The following is a 19,957-nucleotide window of genomic DNA, read 5'->3' on the forward strand; positions in this document are numbered from 1 at the left end:
TAAATAAGTGTTCTCATGGAGGGATTTACAAATATTTAGTTCACTACAATAAACCATGATCATGAATTTGTGGCATTTGTCAGTGGTACTTCCGATGGCTGGTGTCCACGCGTCTCCAGTGAGCTGGCCGGGGACATGTGCTCTCATTCGACAGAGGACATATCCTGAGCCCAGAGGGATGGGGGACTGCAGCCCACGAGGGGTGCGGTAGCAGTGTGCTCTCTTCTCCTCACGGCACCACTTTGTGGGGGGATGGTTTGGAATCACAAGCTGCCAGCACGCCTCCTGCTGCCCTTAACGAGTAGGCGGCTCACAGAGTCACGTGTTTCCTGTGCCACATTCACCTGGACCAAAGCCCAATGCGCTTGTCCAGGTGCGGCAGACTGCCCGGGCTGAGTGTGACAGAGACCCAGGCAACATCTGGTTTTGTGCTATATGAGGGGAAACTGAGGTCCGGAAGGGATAGAGAGGACTATCCTAGGTAGCAACAGTTCACCTATACTGTGACCAAATACGTAAAATGCTTTTCAAAAATATAAATTGTCTATCGGTAACAGTGCCGCCTTTTCCTGGGGGTGGAGGGTGGGGCAAGGGGCGTGCTAAGGCCTGCTCACATCTCGCTACTTCTGCTCCCACGTTCTCTGTGCTTGCAGCGCTGAACAGACCACCGCGCTTCTCATCTCCCTGCCTTGGCACGTGCTGTTCCGACTGCTTGGAAGTCTTTTAGGGGAGAGTATTTATTTTTCTCTATATAACTAATACACAAATAACTCTTTTTTTATAAAAGATTTATATACTGAAGTGTACCAAGCAAATGAATCCCTTTCAAATCTCCTCCGTCCTTTCACTTTCTTCCTTAGAAGATGCCCTGGCAAAATATACAGCATTTTTCTAGTTCCCTTTCTCTAGGTTTTCTTTCTGTATATTCTCATTTGTATTCTTCTCTAAATGAGATTTGCCTATGTGATTTATCTACAAGGTGTGCTTTTTCATTTAGCAACATTTCAGGGATTTTTCCATGCCAGCACAAAAAGGTCTTTCTCACTATTCTTAACCATTATGCTGTGTTTTCAAGTGTGACTATATCACAGTTTATGTAAACATTCTGATATTTATGGACTATTTCCAGGCTTTTTCCTTTAATGAACATCTCTGTAAAATCATATTTATGCATAATCTATTTCCAGAATTGGTACTGTTGGGTTAAAAGGATGGTGCATTTTATTTTGCCTTAATTTTTAATGACTGTCTTGTGCTTATAATAGGTAAACCATTAACATGACTTATAAAGCACATAAAGGAACACATGCTGTCCCCACACCCCATCTTTCACAGACACCACTGTGTGCACTTCTTGCATCTTTCTGAGTTTTAAAAAAATGCTTGTAAAATAAAAAATGATTTTCTTCCACTCTTATATAAGAGATTGCACACTCTACCTTATTTTGCAACTTGACTTTTTTACATGACACTAACTTAGGGTCTTTCTACATGAAATGTCCTCCTCCATTTTTTATAGCTGCATAATATCCATGCATCAAATCTATTTAGGTTCCAATTAATATTCATTTACCTTGTTTTAAATTTCTTGTTATTCCAAACAAGGTTGAGCTCAATGGCTTGTGGTTTGTACATTTTAGATTTTGATAAATTGCCTCCTGTTACAGGCTCTTGATCCCCTTATCTTGTCTAGCAAAGTTGTATTCATCTTTACACAGCCTCCACGCATCACCTCTAGAAGCCTCCGCCATTCCCCTCTGCACCCAAAGTCAGAGCACTCCCAGCTTTGCACCTCCTGCATCTGGTAGGCCTTCTCCAGGTGCACTGACCCTAGGGCCTTCTGATTTGTTGGCTGACCTGTCTGTTTTTTCTCACTGGACTATGAGTTCCATCAGGGCAGGGACAATACCTTAGTCACATCCATTAATCTCTTGGGCTTAGCCACACTTTGCATCTACTAGATGCTTAAAAAATTTCATGAGCGGCAGGAGGGGATATGAGCTGAAAGATACACTAATTCTGGTTTGCCAGTGGGCCAAGACGTCCTAAGGGGACATATATCAAAGAGGAAAGACTCACGACCCCGATTCTCATAAATACATACTCTTCCTGCTCTTGCTGGGCCGTTCCATGAGACAGTGTCTGCTATGCATGTAGCAGATGGACTGGAGACACTTCCTCGAGCAGCCCAGGAAGAATGCCTACTGTTCTGGCTCCACAGTTAATGACACAAAGGCTTCTCACATCACCACCCTCGTTTCTGAAGAGAGCAATGTGAACTGAAGCAAGGGGGAGGGAGCATGTCCAGTTCCCCAGGCTCACCTCGATCTCCTGGTAGGAGTTGTTGATCATGGCTATCAGCATGTTGAGCAGCACCACCACCATGGTGACGTTGTAAACGCCGTAGAGAACGTAGCCAATGTTCTCGATGAATTTGTGATCGTATCTCAGCACCACCGAGATCACTTCAGACAAGCCGAAGATGGACCAAAATAAGGTTTTAAAACTTTCTTCAACCCTACAAGGAAACACGCAGTCCTTTCACGCAGTCTGCACCAGGCTAATACTTTTATAAACAAAGTCATCATTATTTAGGGTTCAGGGGTTACCACCGAGGGGGGAGGGCTCATTGGCGGCATCTCTATTCTAAAATAATGAGATACCCCAATTTCTAAGGAGACGTTGAAAGAATGTTATACATGGCTGGCTTTCTTTTTTTTTTATTTCCATTTGTTGGGACTCCTGACTACATTATCATTTTTATCTTTTGCTTTAATTAATTAAACATTTAAAATGAAACGCCGGGGCAAACATTTGCTCTTCTATGTCATGAGTCCCAGAAAGCACACTATTCCTTTGGCAGCCTCTTGTGCTTTCTCAGCTCCATGTGAAGGGGAGCTTTGCAGGTGGCAACAAAACTCACGTCCACTGCCTGGGCCTCGGTGGGGCCGGGCACTCGCTGGGCACTCGCCACAGAGCAGCTCACACAAGCCTTGTGGCACTCCTCTGTGATGGGCTCACGTACCCCATCCATTTTACACATGAAAAACAAAGGCCCAGAGACTTAGTGCCTTTCCCACTGACACACAGTTGAAGAGTGGGGTGCAGATCCAGGTTTTCAAAAGTATGTATTTTGAACTACTATGCTTTTCTACCTCCCTGGTTCTGGTATGAGGGAGGCCAAGCTAATATACCAAGTCCTCTACATGGGGGTTGTGTTATCAAGAACCAAGATGGCTGAGTTTGGTGTGTCCATATTGTTCCAATTCATTAGGAAATTGCCCAGGCCTCACTCACCCTGCTGGTCACTCAGGGTTGGTGTGGCATTTGCCACTTGGGACAGTTCTGGTTAAGATCTGGCTTTTAGGATACTGCTCTTGGACCTTTTTGAGATTATGAAGTTACCGAACTATATCAGCTTTAAGGATCAAATCCAAGCATGTCACAATCTATATTTTGTGCTTTTGCTGCTATATCCGGTATATGACACAGCTTCCACACACAAAGCTGGATTTTGGTTGGATGGTTTAGAATATCTGGGTGTATCTGGCAGCATCTGAGCGGCCAAGTGCAGTTGTTTCCTGGTAGCATTATGAGAAAGTATTTTTTCCCCTCTTTTTAACATTTTAGGTTTCCAGCACCCACTCAACAAACGGTCAGGATTAGCTAGTTGTCCCAAGGGGGAAACAAAGAATCACTGTTTCTTAAGGATTTGGCATTTATTTGACAAGATGCACAAATATATTAGTACTCACCATTTTGCCTAAAAATCCAAATCTGACTTGCATGAATTTTCAGCTCTCCTGGGTGTGAGGGTGTGTGGGCGTATGTGTGTGTCTAGCCAGCTGTTTGGCTCATTCGTTAGGCATTCCAGAGCCTGAAAAGCTCATATTTGAAGTGGATTTTTGTTGTCGTTGTTTTGGGTTTCTTTTAAAACTGTGAGTCTGTAACATGTAGTTCATTTCAGTGTTAGTGAGCAACAACTTAATTGAGTATTTGGAAGTACTGGCGGGTATCAAGCCATTATATTCCAGCTCCACCTCGTGATATTAGTCTGAGAAGGGAGACAATTGTCTCCTCGTGTGAGATGCAGCGTCTGTTTCGTGTGAAAAGGATGCCACTCAATGTGCAGGTGTGACTCCCTGCAGGTATTACCTTCCATGTGAAATAATCTTGCTGTCACCACCCTAGGAGAATGGAACTGTGGCAGAAACAATCTAAAACCCTCATCCCAAGAGGAGATGCCTGGAAGAAGGCAGGGTGGGGGCTCTCTGAAGGCTTCCCGGCAGGTTCAGGGCTGGCTGAGGCCCAGGTGACAGTGAGAGGACACACTGTCTGTGGAAGGGGCTGGGCCCACTGGTGGCCCAGGGTGACGCACTTGCCATGCTGATGACATAACTGCCACGGACAATCTAAGAAATGGATAAGAGAAGCACCTGAGAGACGTTTAATAGAAATGCACCTTCCCTTTCTTCCCATGGAAAACCTCACAAACCTTTGGCTGACACGAGTGAAGCACAGCAATTAGAGAACACGTCCAGGGAAAATCTGAATTTTGATTAGAGAAAATGGGCCTGGATTCTGCATACATTTTTTTTTCTCATTTGCTTCTTGCTATGAATTTTGCCACTGAGCCTTGATTTGGCCTGGTGCCTTCACTTACACAGTCTATGCCAATACTAGGAATGAGGTAGAGCTGGTCCATGGAGCAGTGTGTGTTACGGTAAAAGAATATTTATAAAGCCTTACACCTCTCCATTAGCCCCTCATCCACCTGGGAAACAATGCCCCTGCCCTGACCTCCCAACTGATGGCAATTAACCTGGCTTGGAATGCTGATCTGTTCAATTTGTTGCCTGACTTCCAATTTTCGCTACCATACACACCTATTTCATTTCAATTCTTCAGCTTAAAGATTAACCTCCGGACTTGAACTTGGCTATAACCTCCTGACAAATCTAATTACAAGAGGCCCAGACTCACCAAGATTGCTATAGTGAAAGCAGCCCCCTCTAGAGCAAACACCTGCTGCATCTGCTTGGGCAGAGAGAGGTCTTAGCCAAATTAGGCATTTCTAACAATCTCTTCTAAGTTTTTTAGAGAGAGTGTCTATAGCCTGTGGTTCCTCTCTTTATGGAGCAAAATGCATTGAGGTAACAGAGTCCTCTAAAGGAAAGGTGGGCCCTTTGGCCGGAATCATCCTATATGGCTAGACTTACCATTTGGGTCCCCTGGGTCTTTCATTTGTACCTAACCCTCTTGACATAACATTCAATGGACTAACTGGAAAGACTAATTCAATTGTTGTTGTTGTTTTGTTAGAGGGGCCATTATGGGCTGAGTTATACCTTATTAGTTGGGCCAAATGGTAAGCAATACAATATTATATCCATAGCTCAAAAAAAAAATAAATAAGTGAATTCTGAATAGAATTATTGAAGGGTTAAATGTTAAAGAAAAATACATAGTCAAAAAACTAGAATAAAATATAACTGGATATTTATATAATTTTGGGCTAGGGGAGTTTCAGAAACTACAAATGAAAAAGTTTGAGAGCTTTGAACATAAAACTTTACTCATATCAATAAAAAATACAATATGTAAAAATATAAGACAAAAGATTGAGGAAACAGTATTTGCAATACATGTGACTGACAATGGGATGTGCTTCTTACATAAAAAGCTCTTCTAAATCAATATGAAAATTACAATCATTCTAGTAGGAAACAGAAAAGGGGGAAAATCAATGAAAACTTGATGGTGACAGAGCTCTACCATTTGCAATGCCACATTATGTAATCTTCTGGTTTAATATGTTACAGGAGGTCAATTAAAGTTGGCCTCACTGCCCTAAGAGGGAAAAGAATTGTGTTAACTTGGCCTTGGAAGCCTATGAGAATATATTCTCAGAGATGAGGCTGGCTTCGGAAAGGAGCCGATAACACATTACTGATCTCAAGGGCAGGGGTGTGGCAGCTATCGCCAATACCCTGTGTGGTCACTGACACCCTCCAAGTCAGGTATTAATCATCCACAATATTCAGGAGTTGTGGACACCAGGCATGGGAATGACAGCCCGTCACTGGGGAGGTCTGGGACTGTCTTGCAGGAAGAAAGCACCTTGGAACGGGTTTATTGATATTCAGCATGAGCCTGTAGTCTCACAGAGAGCCCCCACTGTCAAGTAACAGGTCACAAAGCTAACTTTGAGGTTCTTCCCTGATAGGGCTGGCAGCCATTGGCTTCATGTCCCCCACCTGTACCCGCCATGGCCAACTACAGAGTTTTTCACAGATTCCTTCAATTGTGTCAGTCACAGGAGTCTTCAAAGAGGCATTAAGTAAGTGTGCAAGAGCAAAGGCGCACACTTGGGCACGTCATAAACCCTGTTTCAACCTCAGGTTATTCATCTATGAAATGGGGATAATGGTCCCTATTTGTTAAGTTGATAAGATAGTTAAACGAGCAACCTTATTTAGTAAGAACCCCCAAAATGGATGAGCCGGGACTGGCATCGAGGGATGGAGAAAGCCCCCTTGACCAAAAGGAGGCAGAGAGAAATGAGACAAAATAAAGTTTCAGTGGCTGAGAGATTTTAAACAGAGTCGAGATGTTTCCTGGAGGTTATTCTTATGCATTATATAGATATCCCTTTTTAGTTTATGGTGTATTGGAGTGGCTGGAGAGAAGCACCTGAAACTGTTGAGCTGTGTCCCAATAGCATAGATTCTTGAAGATGATTATATAACTATATAGCTTTTACAATGTAACTGTGTGATTGTGAAAACCTTGTGTCTGATGCTCCTTTTATCCAGGGTATGGGCAGATGAGTAAAAAGATATGGATAAAAAAATAATAGGAGGGACAAAGGGTAAAATAAGTTGGGTAGATGGAAATATTAGTGGTCAAGGAGAGGGAGGGGTAAGGAGTATGGTATGCATGAATTTTTTCCTTTTTCTTATTTCTTTTTCTGGAGTGATGCAACTGTTTGAAAAAATGATCATGGTGATGAATACACAACCATGTGATGATACTGTGAGCCACTGATTGTATACCATGTACGGAATGCATGTGTGTGATTTGTCAATAAAGAAAAGAACCCCCCAAATGGTAGCTATTATTTTTATTCACCCATTTATTTGTCAGATATTTATTGAATTCCTACTGTGTGCCAGGCACTTTAGCAGGGAAGGCTATACTGGTGCCCATCTGTCTGTCCTGGTGGAGGGCCCCGTCTGAAGGCAAGTCCATTGAGGCACCTGGCGCTGGAGCACACACAGCTCCAGCCGCCCCCCAGGTGCTCTCTGCACAGGACTGAATGGAATTAATGACTCGGCTGCTTATTGACTTTTTGAACAGGCCTCATTTTCCTTCCTATCTGCAGAGATCATCACAAACCCTTCATTTCATGCAAATCCTCCTTCTGATTTCACCAGCCCATGCGGTCTTTTTATATTTGACTCTTGGCTTGCGGTGGAAGGAACTGAAATTTAGTCATTAGGCCACCCCAGCACAAGAAGTACCCTAATGAAGTAAAAGAGAAAGTGCCTGTGAGTGATACTGAATAGACCGTGATTCACCCCCCTCTTGCTGGGTGTGTGTGTGTGTGTGTGTGTGTGTGTGTGTGTGTATGTGTGTGTGAAGATTGGGGCTGATTTGTCATGTGGAAAGCAGGGACGAGGTAATCAGTTCTCTACCAGGTCTGTCTCGCCCGGATAATGGGAATTTAATAACAGGTTGCCTCAAGAGGCACTTGTGTATCAGCCCCAGAGAACAAACTAGTTAACAAAACGAGGATTTGGGGCCATTGTTGTGAAAACTGCTGTGTCTTCAGAATGCCGTGGCTCCCTCCCTTCTAAGCCCTAACTCCCACCCGCCACCATGAACAGCTAAGTTGCAGGTACCTATCCAAATGTGCACATAGCAGGCTAAAATTAAGCAGGAGGATGAGCTCTTGAAAGGCTGTTTCTCTAGTTCAGAAGACAATAGCTGGTGCTGTGCTAGGGTTCTGCTGTACCAGAAACAATGGCCTGCCTGCCTTCCAAGCTGCAATGATGGAGGAAGGTGGAGAACAACCCTATCAAAGGGCCGCGCTTCTGTAAGGCCCCAGGCCCAGAGATGGAAAGCAGTTGTCCAGGCTTGAAGGAGGTCAGGGAAGACAGTCAAATGCCCGAGGAAGTCTGAACCTCACCCCTGCCATGGTACCCCTGCAAGGTTCTAGGCTCAGAATCACCTCTTGGTTCTATAAGTCCTAAATGAGGAGTTTGATTTAGGCAGTCCAGAAGTAGAAGAGTCTGATGACAGAATTGATACCGAAAAACTGGGCTGCACAAGACCTGCTGAGCTTGGATTGATTCATACTGAGGGTCAAACTATATTCTTAGTAGCTTGGGAACAACTGAAGGGCAGAAACTGTGTCTTCTTCACCCTTGAAACCCCAAACCTAGTACAGAGCCTGGCACACAGATGGTACTCAATAAGTATCACATCTGTTGAATGAATGAATGAATTCCTGATGCACATTTTGACTTCCTGTTCCCTGATCCAGGGTTGGGGTATCCAGTGTCAGTGTGCAGGTTCTGAAGTCAGGCAAACCTGGGTTTGACAATTCACCTTTGGCTAGATAATAGCCTTTCTGTGCCTCTTTGTTTCTAGCTTTAAAATGGAGAAACAACAATCTTTACTTCATAGGATTGTTGTGAGGATTAAATGAATTAGTAGAATAATTGTGAAAGGCATAGAATACTGCCTGGCACATAACAAATGCTCAATGAATGTTACTAATTTTATTACCAGTATTGTTTTTTTTTTTTTCCTTCTTAATGCAATAGGCTCCAGCACCAAGATGAAGGATTCTTGCACCCTACAAATGATTCTCAGAATAACTCTTAAAAATAAATAAATCAGATCATGCCGTTCTCCTTGATTGGATTTGCAAGTAGCTAACAATCAAAGCCAACCCCTGGAGGCCCTGTGGGACCTGGCTGCTCTTACCTCAGGTAGCCCGGCCGGCTTGCCCCCACTCACTGCACTGTTTCCTGGCTGTGCTGGCCAAGCTGCTTCCTGCTTTTGGATCTCTGCTGTTCACTTTGCCTTGAACACTCTTCCCCTCTTTCTCCACATTTCACTCTCTTCCATTCTTTCATCCTTTAGGCTTTAGGCTTGATTGTCACTTGCCCCACAAGGTCTTGGACTGCTCTGTGTGAAGGAGGCCCTCTTCTAATTACTCCTTTGTATGGCATTTTTATTTCTTTGCTAGTTCTCAGTACTTATTTTATAATGGTCCTATTTATCCATTTGTTTATTTCTTTTTCTTTTGCCTCTTCCCCCACTCTGAATGTGAGCTCCAGGGGCAGGGTCTGCTGACTTGCCCCCTGTTCTGTCCTCAGTGCCCAGGATAGTGCCTGGCTTGTAATAGGGACTCAGTAAATATTTCTGTCAATGAATGAATGAATGTTGGGAAACTGAGGCACAAGGTGATTTGGAGACTTGGTCTTACCTAGCTTGCCTCAGACCTGCTTAAGAACTGCCTTCTGAGAATATCTCTTGAGTTAACCCTGGACAGTATAGTTTACAGTCGTTATGTCACGCTGCCACTGAGAAATGACATATTCAAATCTTATTGTAGTCCTAGAATTGGATTTCGGTGAATAAAAAGATAGGGATTTCTTCCCTGTGGCTATGATCAGTATGAGAAAAATATGCAGGACTTAGGGCAGAGGTGGCACCTGAAAACTGTGCATTGTAGACATTTTCTGTGGGTCATGAAGTCCTTTTCTCTAAAATCCTGTGGGCTGTCAGCCTGTTGTAGAGGCTCAGAGGTGCCAGGCTTTTATCCATGCCATGAATAAACATGAGGGTATAAATAAACATTACATGATAGTAAAGTATTTTTGCTCTAACAGGCTTAATTGTTCTTCTAAAGTAGTCCAGGGAAAGGTCGATATTTTAATCACTCATTGGAGAGGTAGGCAAAGCTGAGAAATTATATGAGGCCCGAACTATTTTTTGATACATTAAACATCATTTCCAGATTCCCAGCTTCTCTGACCCTGATCTGGGCCTTATACTAAATCAAATTGCCTGACCTGAATTTTTAAGAGGAAAGGCAGAGATTTTCAAAATCTACTTAATCAAATCAAATCAAATGCTAAAACTCTGCTTGTGGAGCTTCTGTGTCAGTGATGCCCATATTTCAACACTAACCCTGATCCTGGGAAAATCTCTTCTCTCTAAGGCTGACTCCAAGTTCCCACCTGCAAACATATGCACCACGATCTGCACAAAGAAAGTGGCAGTAGCCTAAAGTCCTAACATGTCATAGGTTAAGTTTCTCTTAACAAGCCAGTGGTTACAGTGGGTCTTACAAGAGCATGCAGCATAGCCCAGACTCAGCAGTCGCCAGTAGGGCCTCCTCCGGAGCCAGATCCTTCTTGGAGCAAAGCCCTTTGGTGTCAGGAAGCCTATACGGCTGTCTCCCTTTCTTATCCTTGGGCCAGAGAAGTCTCAGGCTCTTGTCCTCTGTCTGCAAAGCACAATATGCCCAACGCATAACAAAAGAAAAAATAGATAAACGGGACCTCCTCAAAATTAAAAACTTGTGCATGAAAGGACTTTGTCATGAAAGTGAAAAGACAACTTATCTAATGGGATAAATATTTGGAAATCACATATCTGATAAGGGTTAATATCCAGAATATATAAAGAAATCCTACAACTCAACAATAATAAGCAATCCATTTAAAAAATGGGCAAAAGACTTGAATAGACATGCCTCCAAAGTGGATGTACAAATGGCTAAAATGCACATAAACACAATCAACATCACTAGCTACTAAGGAAATTCAAATAAAAACCACAGTGAGATAGTGTTTCACACCCACTAGAATGGTTGCTATTTAAAAAAACAGAAGATTACAAATGTTGGAGAGGATGTGGAGATACAGGAACACTCACTCATTGCTGGTGGGAAATTAAATGGTGCAGCCACTGTGGAAGAGAGTTTGGCAGTTTCTCAGGAAGTTAAATATAGTTGTACAATAATGTGGCAATCCTGCTACTAGATATCTACCCAGAAGAATTAAAAGCAGGGACACGGATAGATATTTGCACGCTGATGCTCATAGCAGCCTTATGCCTAACTGCCAAAAGACGGAAGCAATCCAAGTGTCCATCAAATGACGAAGGGATAAACCAAATGTGGCATACACATACAATGGAATATTATTCAGCTGTTAAAGGGAAGGAAGTCCTGATGCATGAGACAACATGGCTGAAGTTTGAGGACATTATGCCGTGTGAAATAAACAAGACACAAAAGGACAAATATTATATGAACTGATAGGAACTAATTATAATGAGCAAACTCACTGAATTAGAACCTTGAATACAGGTTACCAGGAGATAGAGTGGGGATACAGAATGGGAAGTTGATGCTTAATTTGTATAGAAGTTGTTTTTAGGTTGATTTAAAGGTTTGGAAATGGATAGTTCTGATAGAGGCATATTATTGTGAGTGTAATTAACAGTGCTGAATTATGTATGTGAACATGGTTGAGAGGGGAAGTTTTGGGTTGTGTGTATTGTTAGAATGAAAATGAAAGATAAAACATGGAACTGCATAACACAGTAAACCCTGTTGTGGATGATGCACTGTAATTAATAGTACAACTATAGGAATGTTCTTTCACGAACTATAAGAAATGTACAAATACAAGGTGTTAATAACAGAGAAGTATATGGGAAACAGATACTCCTAATGTAAACTATGCCTACAGTTAATAGTACTATTTTAATATTCTTTTTTCAATTGTAACAAAGGCACCACACTAATGTAAAGTGTCAACTGCAGGGAGGTGTATGAGAATGCAGCATTTTTTATAGAACTTTTCTATAAACGTACAACACCTCTAATAAAAAAATACTAATTAAAAAAAACCCAAAATTATGCTAATTGAAAGAAACCAGACACAAAGTACTACATATTGTATGATTCCATTTATTAAATATAAATATAAATAAATTTATAGGGACAGAAATAGATTAGTATCATGTAGGGGTACTGAAGGATAGAGGGATTGAACGGTGAATGCTAAGGGTATGAGATTTTTCTTTTGGAGTGATGAAAATGTTCTAAAATTGATTGTGGTGAGGAATGTGCATCTCTGTGAATATTCTAAAAGCCACTGATTATATACTTTGGATGGACTGAACAGCATGTGAGTATAGCTCAATAAAACTTTTTTTTAAAGACTCCTGGGAGACACAGACACCTTAGGAGAGGTGTCAGTTTTGATTAGAAAAATTTCCACCCAGCTATGCTTTGAAGCTGACCCCCCAACATCCTAGAGAAAAGATGGGCTGGGATTCTTTGTTGAGGGATAGAACCAACCTCTAATCTCCAAACAGAATTACATGGGGAGGTCGGTTTTGCCCAAAGGGACCACAGGAGCCCATGTTTTGTGTAGGAGTGTCCTTCGCTTCCCTCTCTGGGTCACCTCATTGTCCCCGGCCCCTCCTTCTCTGTGTCCCTGCCTGCCATGGTCACCACCAGAGAATGGGAATGCCAGCCTTTTCCTGCCAAGGACTCTGGGTTTCTCTTTCTCTAACCCTACAACCAGAGTGCTGGAATCCTAAAATTTCCATATAATCTCTAAGCAGCAAAGTCCTTGCTTTATGGAATAGTGCATTTCAGCGAAGTTGACTATAAAACAAACCTCCAAAAATGAAATTCCATTTGTCCACTAACTCCCACAATAAAATCAAAGATATATTCCCAATAAGGACAATTCCCTGAAGGCTTTTCTTAAAGACTTTCTGAAAGAAAATGCTGGTGATTTTCTCCCCACTTCCTCACCTATGGCTTGGGATACTTTGATTTTATTCTCTGAGAGCATAAAACTTGTCTGAACACCTTCCCGTCCTCCCCCTTGGTCATTTTCATCTTCTAATAGAAGTGGCTTGGAGATAATGAGCTGCCAGCAGGTGTTGTATCAGTCAGGCTCAGCCAGGCTCCAGCTCACAGCCAGTGACCTGTGTACCCTCGTCCCTGCTCCTCCCCTTCAGGCCAGCTGCTGACGCAGAAGTGGCTCTGAAAAATAATCTAGACCTTTCAGAGAATTCTTGGTTCTGAAGTGGAAGGAGGTGGAAATATTGGGAATTACTTTTAGAATCTGACCTGGACTCAGTCCCCATTGGATGTGGCTGCTTAATCAGTGATTTATGCTTTAAAAAAAAAAAATTTTCCTGCACAGTGTTGGAAATTCTATTAATTAAAATGCTCACTTTGGTTAATGAGCTCCTTCTATGTATTTATTTATTCTGAAAGGTGCAGAGCCGAGAGTGAACAGCCTCTGTCTCCCAATGTGGAGCAATGTATTGATGAGGCTGGATCAGATCAGTGTTGTCTATCATACGGCCCTAAAGCAACCTGTGTCTGATCCCCTCGTGGCTGGTAAATGCAGATTTCTGGGCTCTATTCTTGAACTACTGTAATTAGACTCTCTACGGGGAGAGACCAGGGAAGTCACAAGTGTAACTCCTCCTCCTCAGGTGATTCTAGTGTAGTTCAAGAACTGCTGGTCTCAATCAGAGCTGTCTGTTTATTCACCCATGGGCTGAATTAAAGATTTTTACTTCTAACCCCCTCACTGAGATCTGCTGGGTGGAGGAAATGGGAACTTGGGAATGGGGATGGGGGGAGATATGTCATTCTGGAACAGAAGCCAACCGGGAGTTAGGGCAGGCCTTGGCTAAGAGTTGAGGGCCGGGTTGGTCACGGCCACAGACAAATGTGGCCATTTTCAGTAACAGCACAGCCTAATGCAGAATAAGGCTTATATCTCCCTCAGTTCCTTCCTTACTTGCTGGGAGACTTCACGTAACTAACTTTACCTTCTAGGTTTTCTTATCTATAAAATGGACTGTAATCCTTAGCAGAGTTTTGTAACATTCAATAAGAAAACATATTAAAGGTGCTTAGCAGAGTTCCTGACACACAAGACCTGGAATGTTAGCTATAGTAATTATTATTCATGTTAGCTATTCTTGAAAGTAATTTATCTGCAGCATGCCTACTCTAGGAAAGAAGGAAAAAGCTCTCTTCTTCTGTTTCCTTTTGTACCAGAAAGTCTCCATACCCTTCCACCCCACCTTGGGACAGTACTGGGACTCAGTGGGACTCAGGTGGTACTGGTTTTGTGAGCTAGGCTGGACACTGCACCCATAGAGACAGTGGGGCTCACATGAGAGATCTCTCTCTAGGTTCCTCACAGCTGAATTTCAAAGTGGACGCCTGAATTGTCTTTAAAAACCCAAACTGCCCCTTAACATGGCACAGATGGGATTCGGGGTCAAAGGTGTGTATGTGGGGAATATCTGCAATGTGCTCCAGCTCAAGTTTTCCTTCTATAGGACTGCATCTTCTAACTCCACAGAAACAGATGACAAGCCCTGTGTTATCCCACAATCTGTGAAATTACACAGACATAAGGCCACTCCTGGGTGGGCCAAAGGGAAGATTCCAGGCTGGAGAGAATAGCCAAGGGACAGGCTGCTCTGGAGCAGTCATTCACTTGAGTACAGTCGTTGGGATTTATCATTAGCACTGTGGGACTCAGAACAGCCCTGAGTCCCCAGTCATGAGTCTCATTCATTTTCATGTGTATTTTTTATTATCAAAGATCTCTGGGGTGGGTGACACACTCCAAAGAGCAGTCAAAAGATGACATTTACGAAAATACATTCTTCCCTTGCCACTTGCTGCTTTTTTGACTGTTTTCCTGTTCCATCAAATCCTATTCATAGCTGTGCATCCCACTTTAGGAACTGCCAGCATGAGAAGTATCCTGTCCATCCTTCACTGTGCTTGCTGCTTCTACACCTTTTCCCCCCCTTCTCCATCCTTCAAGGCCTGTGGGTCCTCTTTGGTTCGGTCTCTCATGTCTGCAGTGTCATGGGACCACCCAATTGCTTTGCTCCTTTTTCCCGCCTTTAAAACCTTTCCCCATGACTCTTCCTGATACCAAAGACCACAGCTCAGGTCACCTGCCTTGCTCCCTTTATAGGTAATGTACTGTAACTAGCTTTTGTACCAGAAAATCATGGCCAGATCAGCTCTGCTCTCAAAACATGACCTTTTTCATTTCTGTGTGTGTTGTGGCACTGACCTTCCAAGGGAGTGTCCTTTAAGGCCCAGGCAAGAGGAACTGCACAAAACACTAGGGCAGAAGAAATGGACAGATGCCCACATTCTCAGATTCCCAATCTATTGCTTACCCTACTGCCTTGAATCTGGCCTCATTTCTCCTGTTTATTCTCTCATTTTTGTCCATGAAGCATTTAGTGAATGAATACTTTTTTCAAGGTACCAAGACAGACTGGAAAAGTAAGAGTATCAGTGCCTGAACACAGAGAGTCAGAGCCTTTGTTAATTGGCTGACTTCTCCATCGTCAGTATTAGTGCATCTGAGGCTGAATGGATTCCTGCAGCAGATCTAGAGCAAATCTGCTTTTGGGGGATTCAAGTTTATTCCATTCCTTTAATAGTTAATCACTAAATATTGGGTTGCTGACCAAGAAGTCCAACTGATTCAATAAATGCACTTGGCCTGAGCCAGTATGTAAGCTGCCCAGAAAAGGATCTATAGACACCAATACCTAGGAATCTTTTCTTGCAGTTTATCCTCCCCCTTCCTCCTCCTCCTCTTAGTATCCTCAGTTTTTTTTTTAATGCAATTATTATCCTCACTTTAAAGCTGGAAAAACTGAGGCCCAGAAGTTTAAGCATTTGTTCAAGGCCTCACAGCCAGTAAGAGGCAGCGATTGGACTACAACTCAGTCTGTCTGACTCACGGGGAGCCAAGCTTCCAGTGTTGCCTATGGCCAGAGGGGCAGAGCCAGGCACCTTTCAGGTGCAATTCTCAGCACTGAACCAGGCACCTGCTTTCTGCGGACACACAGACCACATCTTCTTTGCCTCACAGAGGGACAGCCTCTGTGGTCCAGCAGCCCCAGGGGCTCATCCTTCCAGGTAGTTCCAGCTAGGTAGGGCAGCCTAATCCATAATTCTGAGCTGAGTGACCCAGGGCTCATTGCTCTTGGTCTGGGTTATTGGAACAAAGTATCTTCCCTTGATGGTTAATTTCTCCAGAAGAGTAAGGTGAGGCCCTATCGTAGGGTGGGAATTTCTTAGTGAGCCTACGTGGCTGAGGTTCAGAGCCATTTCTGTTGTACAGAGAACATAAATTCCAGGCCACCGAGGTTTCTCGGGGACAAGTGACAGGAAATGCTTAGCCCTGTTGGTCCCAGCTGTGGTGCTTGTGGCTGGTGACCCAACTCTCCTTCCAAGCTTTCTAGTTTTCAAGATTCTGGGCAGAGGGCTTGGTGGAGGCAGGAAGTTCTGGGCCTGGGTGAGCCTGGGGAAGGACCTATATTGGAAACAGTTCTGTGCTTCAGGTACTTTATATAACGTACTTCATATATTTATGAATAAAGTGGGAAGTATTTTTTCCATTGTACAGATGAAGACACAGAGGCTCGGCTAAATCAAGTGACTTGATTCAGGGTCATCATCTTTTAAATGCTTGTGCCAGAATGTAAGCTCAGGTTTGCCAGACTGTTCCACTATGCCACTGCTTAGTGCTTGTCATGACCCGCCAGGAGATCACCTGGCATCAACTATAGAGAGGAGGTTTGGATTTTCCTGGAGACAGGCTCAGTAACTCCAGTACCACCTCTATGCTGGTCTTCCTGCTTGGCCAGCTAGATTCCCTGAAGCAGCTTCTTTTGCACTTGAGTCAGGTGACCTGACAAGTGTCTCGCCTCATGCTTCATACCACATGCTTCCTGCCTCCATGGCCTGGGCCTTCCTTGCTACTACTGAGGCACAAGATGCTACAGAACTCACTTGAAGCCCATGCACTAGATTGCCCAGCCAGGCATGGAGAGCTGTTGAACTGAACCCACTGGCAGACTTACTTCCTATGCTGAGCTTCCCTGGAAGTGTAGGTGAGCTGATGTCTTGTCAGGCAAGTCTGACTAATGAGAGATGCAGATGGGAAAGATGTGGCAGACAAATTCTCCTCTATTTCTCACTATGATGGTTGTTCTGAGATGTAGTGTTTCCATGGGGTTTCCCTGGAGAAGTCTCTCATGACCAACTCGGGTGTTCTCGTAGACTCTGGTCAGGTCAGTAACACATGTTGTATTTGCTTTCCCTTCTCCTATGCCTTTCTTCTTGCCACCGCCACCGCCCCCAGTCTTATTTCCCTGGGATTGCCCATCTCTGACTCGAACAAAGTATTGGCAAGTAAATTTTGCCTGAGGGCTCTGTTTTCTAGGGAACATAGGCTAAGACAATAATAATAGTCATCATAATTCCTTTCCTTTTTTGAGGGTTTACTGTGTGGCAGGTATATCATCTCATTGAATCCTCACACCATGCTAATGAAGCAGGTACTAGTATTATCCCCATTTTAAAGATAAGGAAACCAGGGCTCAGAGGAGTTAAGGAACACACTCATGGGATCACACAGCATATAAGGAGCAAAGTGAGGAATTAACCCAGCTCTTCCGTTCTTCCAACACTAGAACCTGAACTTTAAGCCACCCTAGAATAAAATTGTACTTAGCCTTGAGAAATATGAAGGAAACCTGAGTTTCTGCAAGAGCCAGGTGCAAGAGACTCTCAAGGATTACCAGGAATCCCAGAGAGACCCATGCAGAGATCCATGGGCTACTTACGTTGTAAACGCTGGGTTGTACTTTGCACCTCGGTAGTAAGAGTACAGGTTGAACATTCCAATCATGAAGGCCACAAATACCATGATGAAAATAACCATGAACTTGAAGATATCCTTCACAGTTCTCCCCAGGGAGATCTGCAGGGGCCCAAAACTCTCATTGGCTGGCAGGATGTATGCAATGCGAGAGAAGCTCAGCACGACAGCTATGGCATAAAGCCCTTCTGATATGATCTGAGGGTCTGAAGGCCACCACTTGTCCCTGGCTAAAAGAAAACAATCTGAGTTACTAACTGGCGAAAAGGATCTGCTCTGGAAGAGAAAACGGTTAGACATCATTAGACGTTTCCATCCTCATCATTTGCCATTCCTACCCTTGCCCTTACATTAATCCCATTAAACCCTTCCTCTTGGCATGCCCTAGGACATGGTTTCCTTACCTCAAGGTCTTCATTCCTGATCATCTTTCAGGATTCTGCTCAGGTGCCACCTATTTCGGGCTGGGGTAGGCACCCTGATCCCCTCTGTACTCTCATAGTATACTGTACACTCCCCGCCCCAGCACTTACCACACTGCTTGCTATTTTGTTCCCCTTCCCAAAGTCTGAGCTCCACAAACCAGTGCTGTCCCATTCACTGTGGAAGCAGCACGAGGAGGGCTGGATTTGGGGAAGAGAAGCATGGGTTTCAATCAGACAGACCTGAGGTTGAAAGTGGCCGTTCCACTCGCTGGTTGCAGGATTCTGAGCACCTAGTTAGCCTTTTTGAATCTCATTTTCCTCTGTAAATTGGGGATAAAATAATCAACCTCACAAGGCTGTGGTAAGGATGAATCTAATCATATGTATAGCGTTCAGCAGAAGGTCTGGCAATCTTAGGTGTTGATAAAGGTTTTTTTTTTTTTTTTTTTTAATGATTGAATGAAATCCTAACTACAAGTTTAAAGAGTAGACAAGGGATCAGAAAAAATGAGCTCACATGGGGACCAGATATCTGAAGGGTCTTGCGTGAGAAATGCTCTTGAGTTTTGTTCCTCAGGCAGTGTATGTGGGTGAGAGAGTGGTTTCCTGGCTGAGCTAAGGCCCAATAAGCAGTAACCAGTCCGTCAGGGTTGCCAGAACAGTCCTGTTCCAGGTGAGCAAGAGACCTACATGGGACACGACCTCAGTTGGGGAGATTCTTCTTAGCAGAGAGGGCCCTAGCTGCTCTGGGGATATTCGTACAGCAAAGCAAACCTGCAAAGCTTTATTGCAGCTATTGCAGCTCTAATGATTCAAGTAGCAGCATCTATCATTAATCAGCTGCCTAAGATGTGCTAGACAGATATTCTCGAGTGAGGGTAATACCTCCCTCCTGGAGGAAGTGTGTGTGGGTGTCTGTGATTGTCATATGACTGGGAAGGGGGACTAGTGGAATGCTGATGCCCTGCAATGCTCCAGACAGACCCGCACTGTGAAAACTGCCCTGATGAAAAAGTCAACAGCATCCCCATTGAGAAATGCTGAGTGAAACGTAAATTGAGAAACACTGAAAAACCTGAATTGCCCCTTACACTTACATTAGCTGTAATTTTCACTCCAGTCCCGTGGAGTAGATACTATTATTGCCACTTTTAAGATTGGATTTAGGGTATGGGGTCCTTTCCAGAGCCTGGTAAATGCAGACAGCAAAGATATTATATAGCAAGTCTTGGGACCCCAAGGGAGATAGAAGAGGGAGAATGTTCTTTGTTTTCAAAGCTAGACTCTATCAAGTAGTTATCATAATAAAGAACAGTAAGAAAATTTTAGTAAGGAAAGCCAGGCTTCTTTCTGTTTGCCACAAAGTTTCACATGGAGAATGCTAAGTTACATTTGGAAATAAAATAAAATTATAGACTCTGTGCTGTTTCCATGAAGGCTCTCAACTCAGAAGTCCACAAAAGACAAGTGAGGATAACAAATAATGTGCTTTCCAATATATCTATTGCTCTCTATGGATAAATGACATATTCAGAAAACATAGAATAGGACTTGGATTCTTCAAACAGAAAACAAAAAGGAATATCTTTTTTATGCCACCAATATTTACCATCTTAAACTTCAGCTGTAGTAATAAAAGTCACTCTTGTAATCTATTAAGGTAAATTTGGCTGTCACCAGGCCTTTGGTGAAAAATATTCTACTTGGACTGGCTTGTAAGAGTTGTGATGGGTATAAGTAATACTACATCATGAT

The 19,957-nt window shown here is 43.3% G+C and overlaps 1 protein-coding gene across 1 annotated transcript in view; it reads right to left on the bottom strand.

Moving 5' to 3' along the window:
* Positions 1-19,957, bottom strand: part of TRPC7 (transient receptor potential cation channel subfamily C member 7) — a gene marked incomplete at its 5' end in the record, with an annotated part of 36,053 nt that overhangs the window by 14,233 nt on the left and 1,863 nt on the right. The window contains 2 exons of the mRNA XM_077137958.1: positions 2,323-2,518; positions 17,743-18,003. Coding sequence (XP_076994073.1) covers positions 2,323-2,518; positions 17,743-18,003 — 457 coding nt within the window. The remainder of the gene's footprint in view (positions 1-2,322; positions 2,519-17,742; positions 18,004-19,957) is intronic.

This window comes from Tamandua tetradactyla, chromosome 20 (genome assembly GCF_023851605.1).
Source record: "Tamandua tetradactyla isolate mTamTet1 chromosome 20, mTamTet1.pri, whole genome shotgun sequence".
NCBI classification, from domain to species: domain Eukaryota; kingdom Metazoa; phylum Chordata; class Mammalia; order Pilosa; family Myrmecophagidae; genus Tamandua; species Tamandua tetradactyla.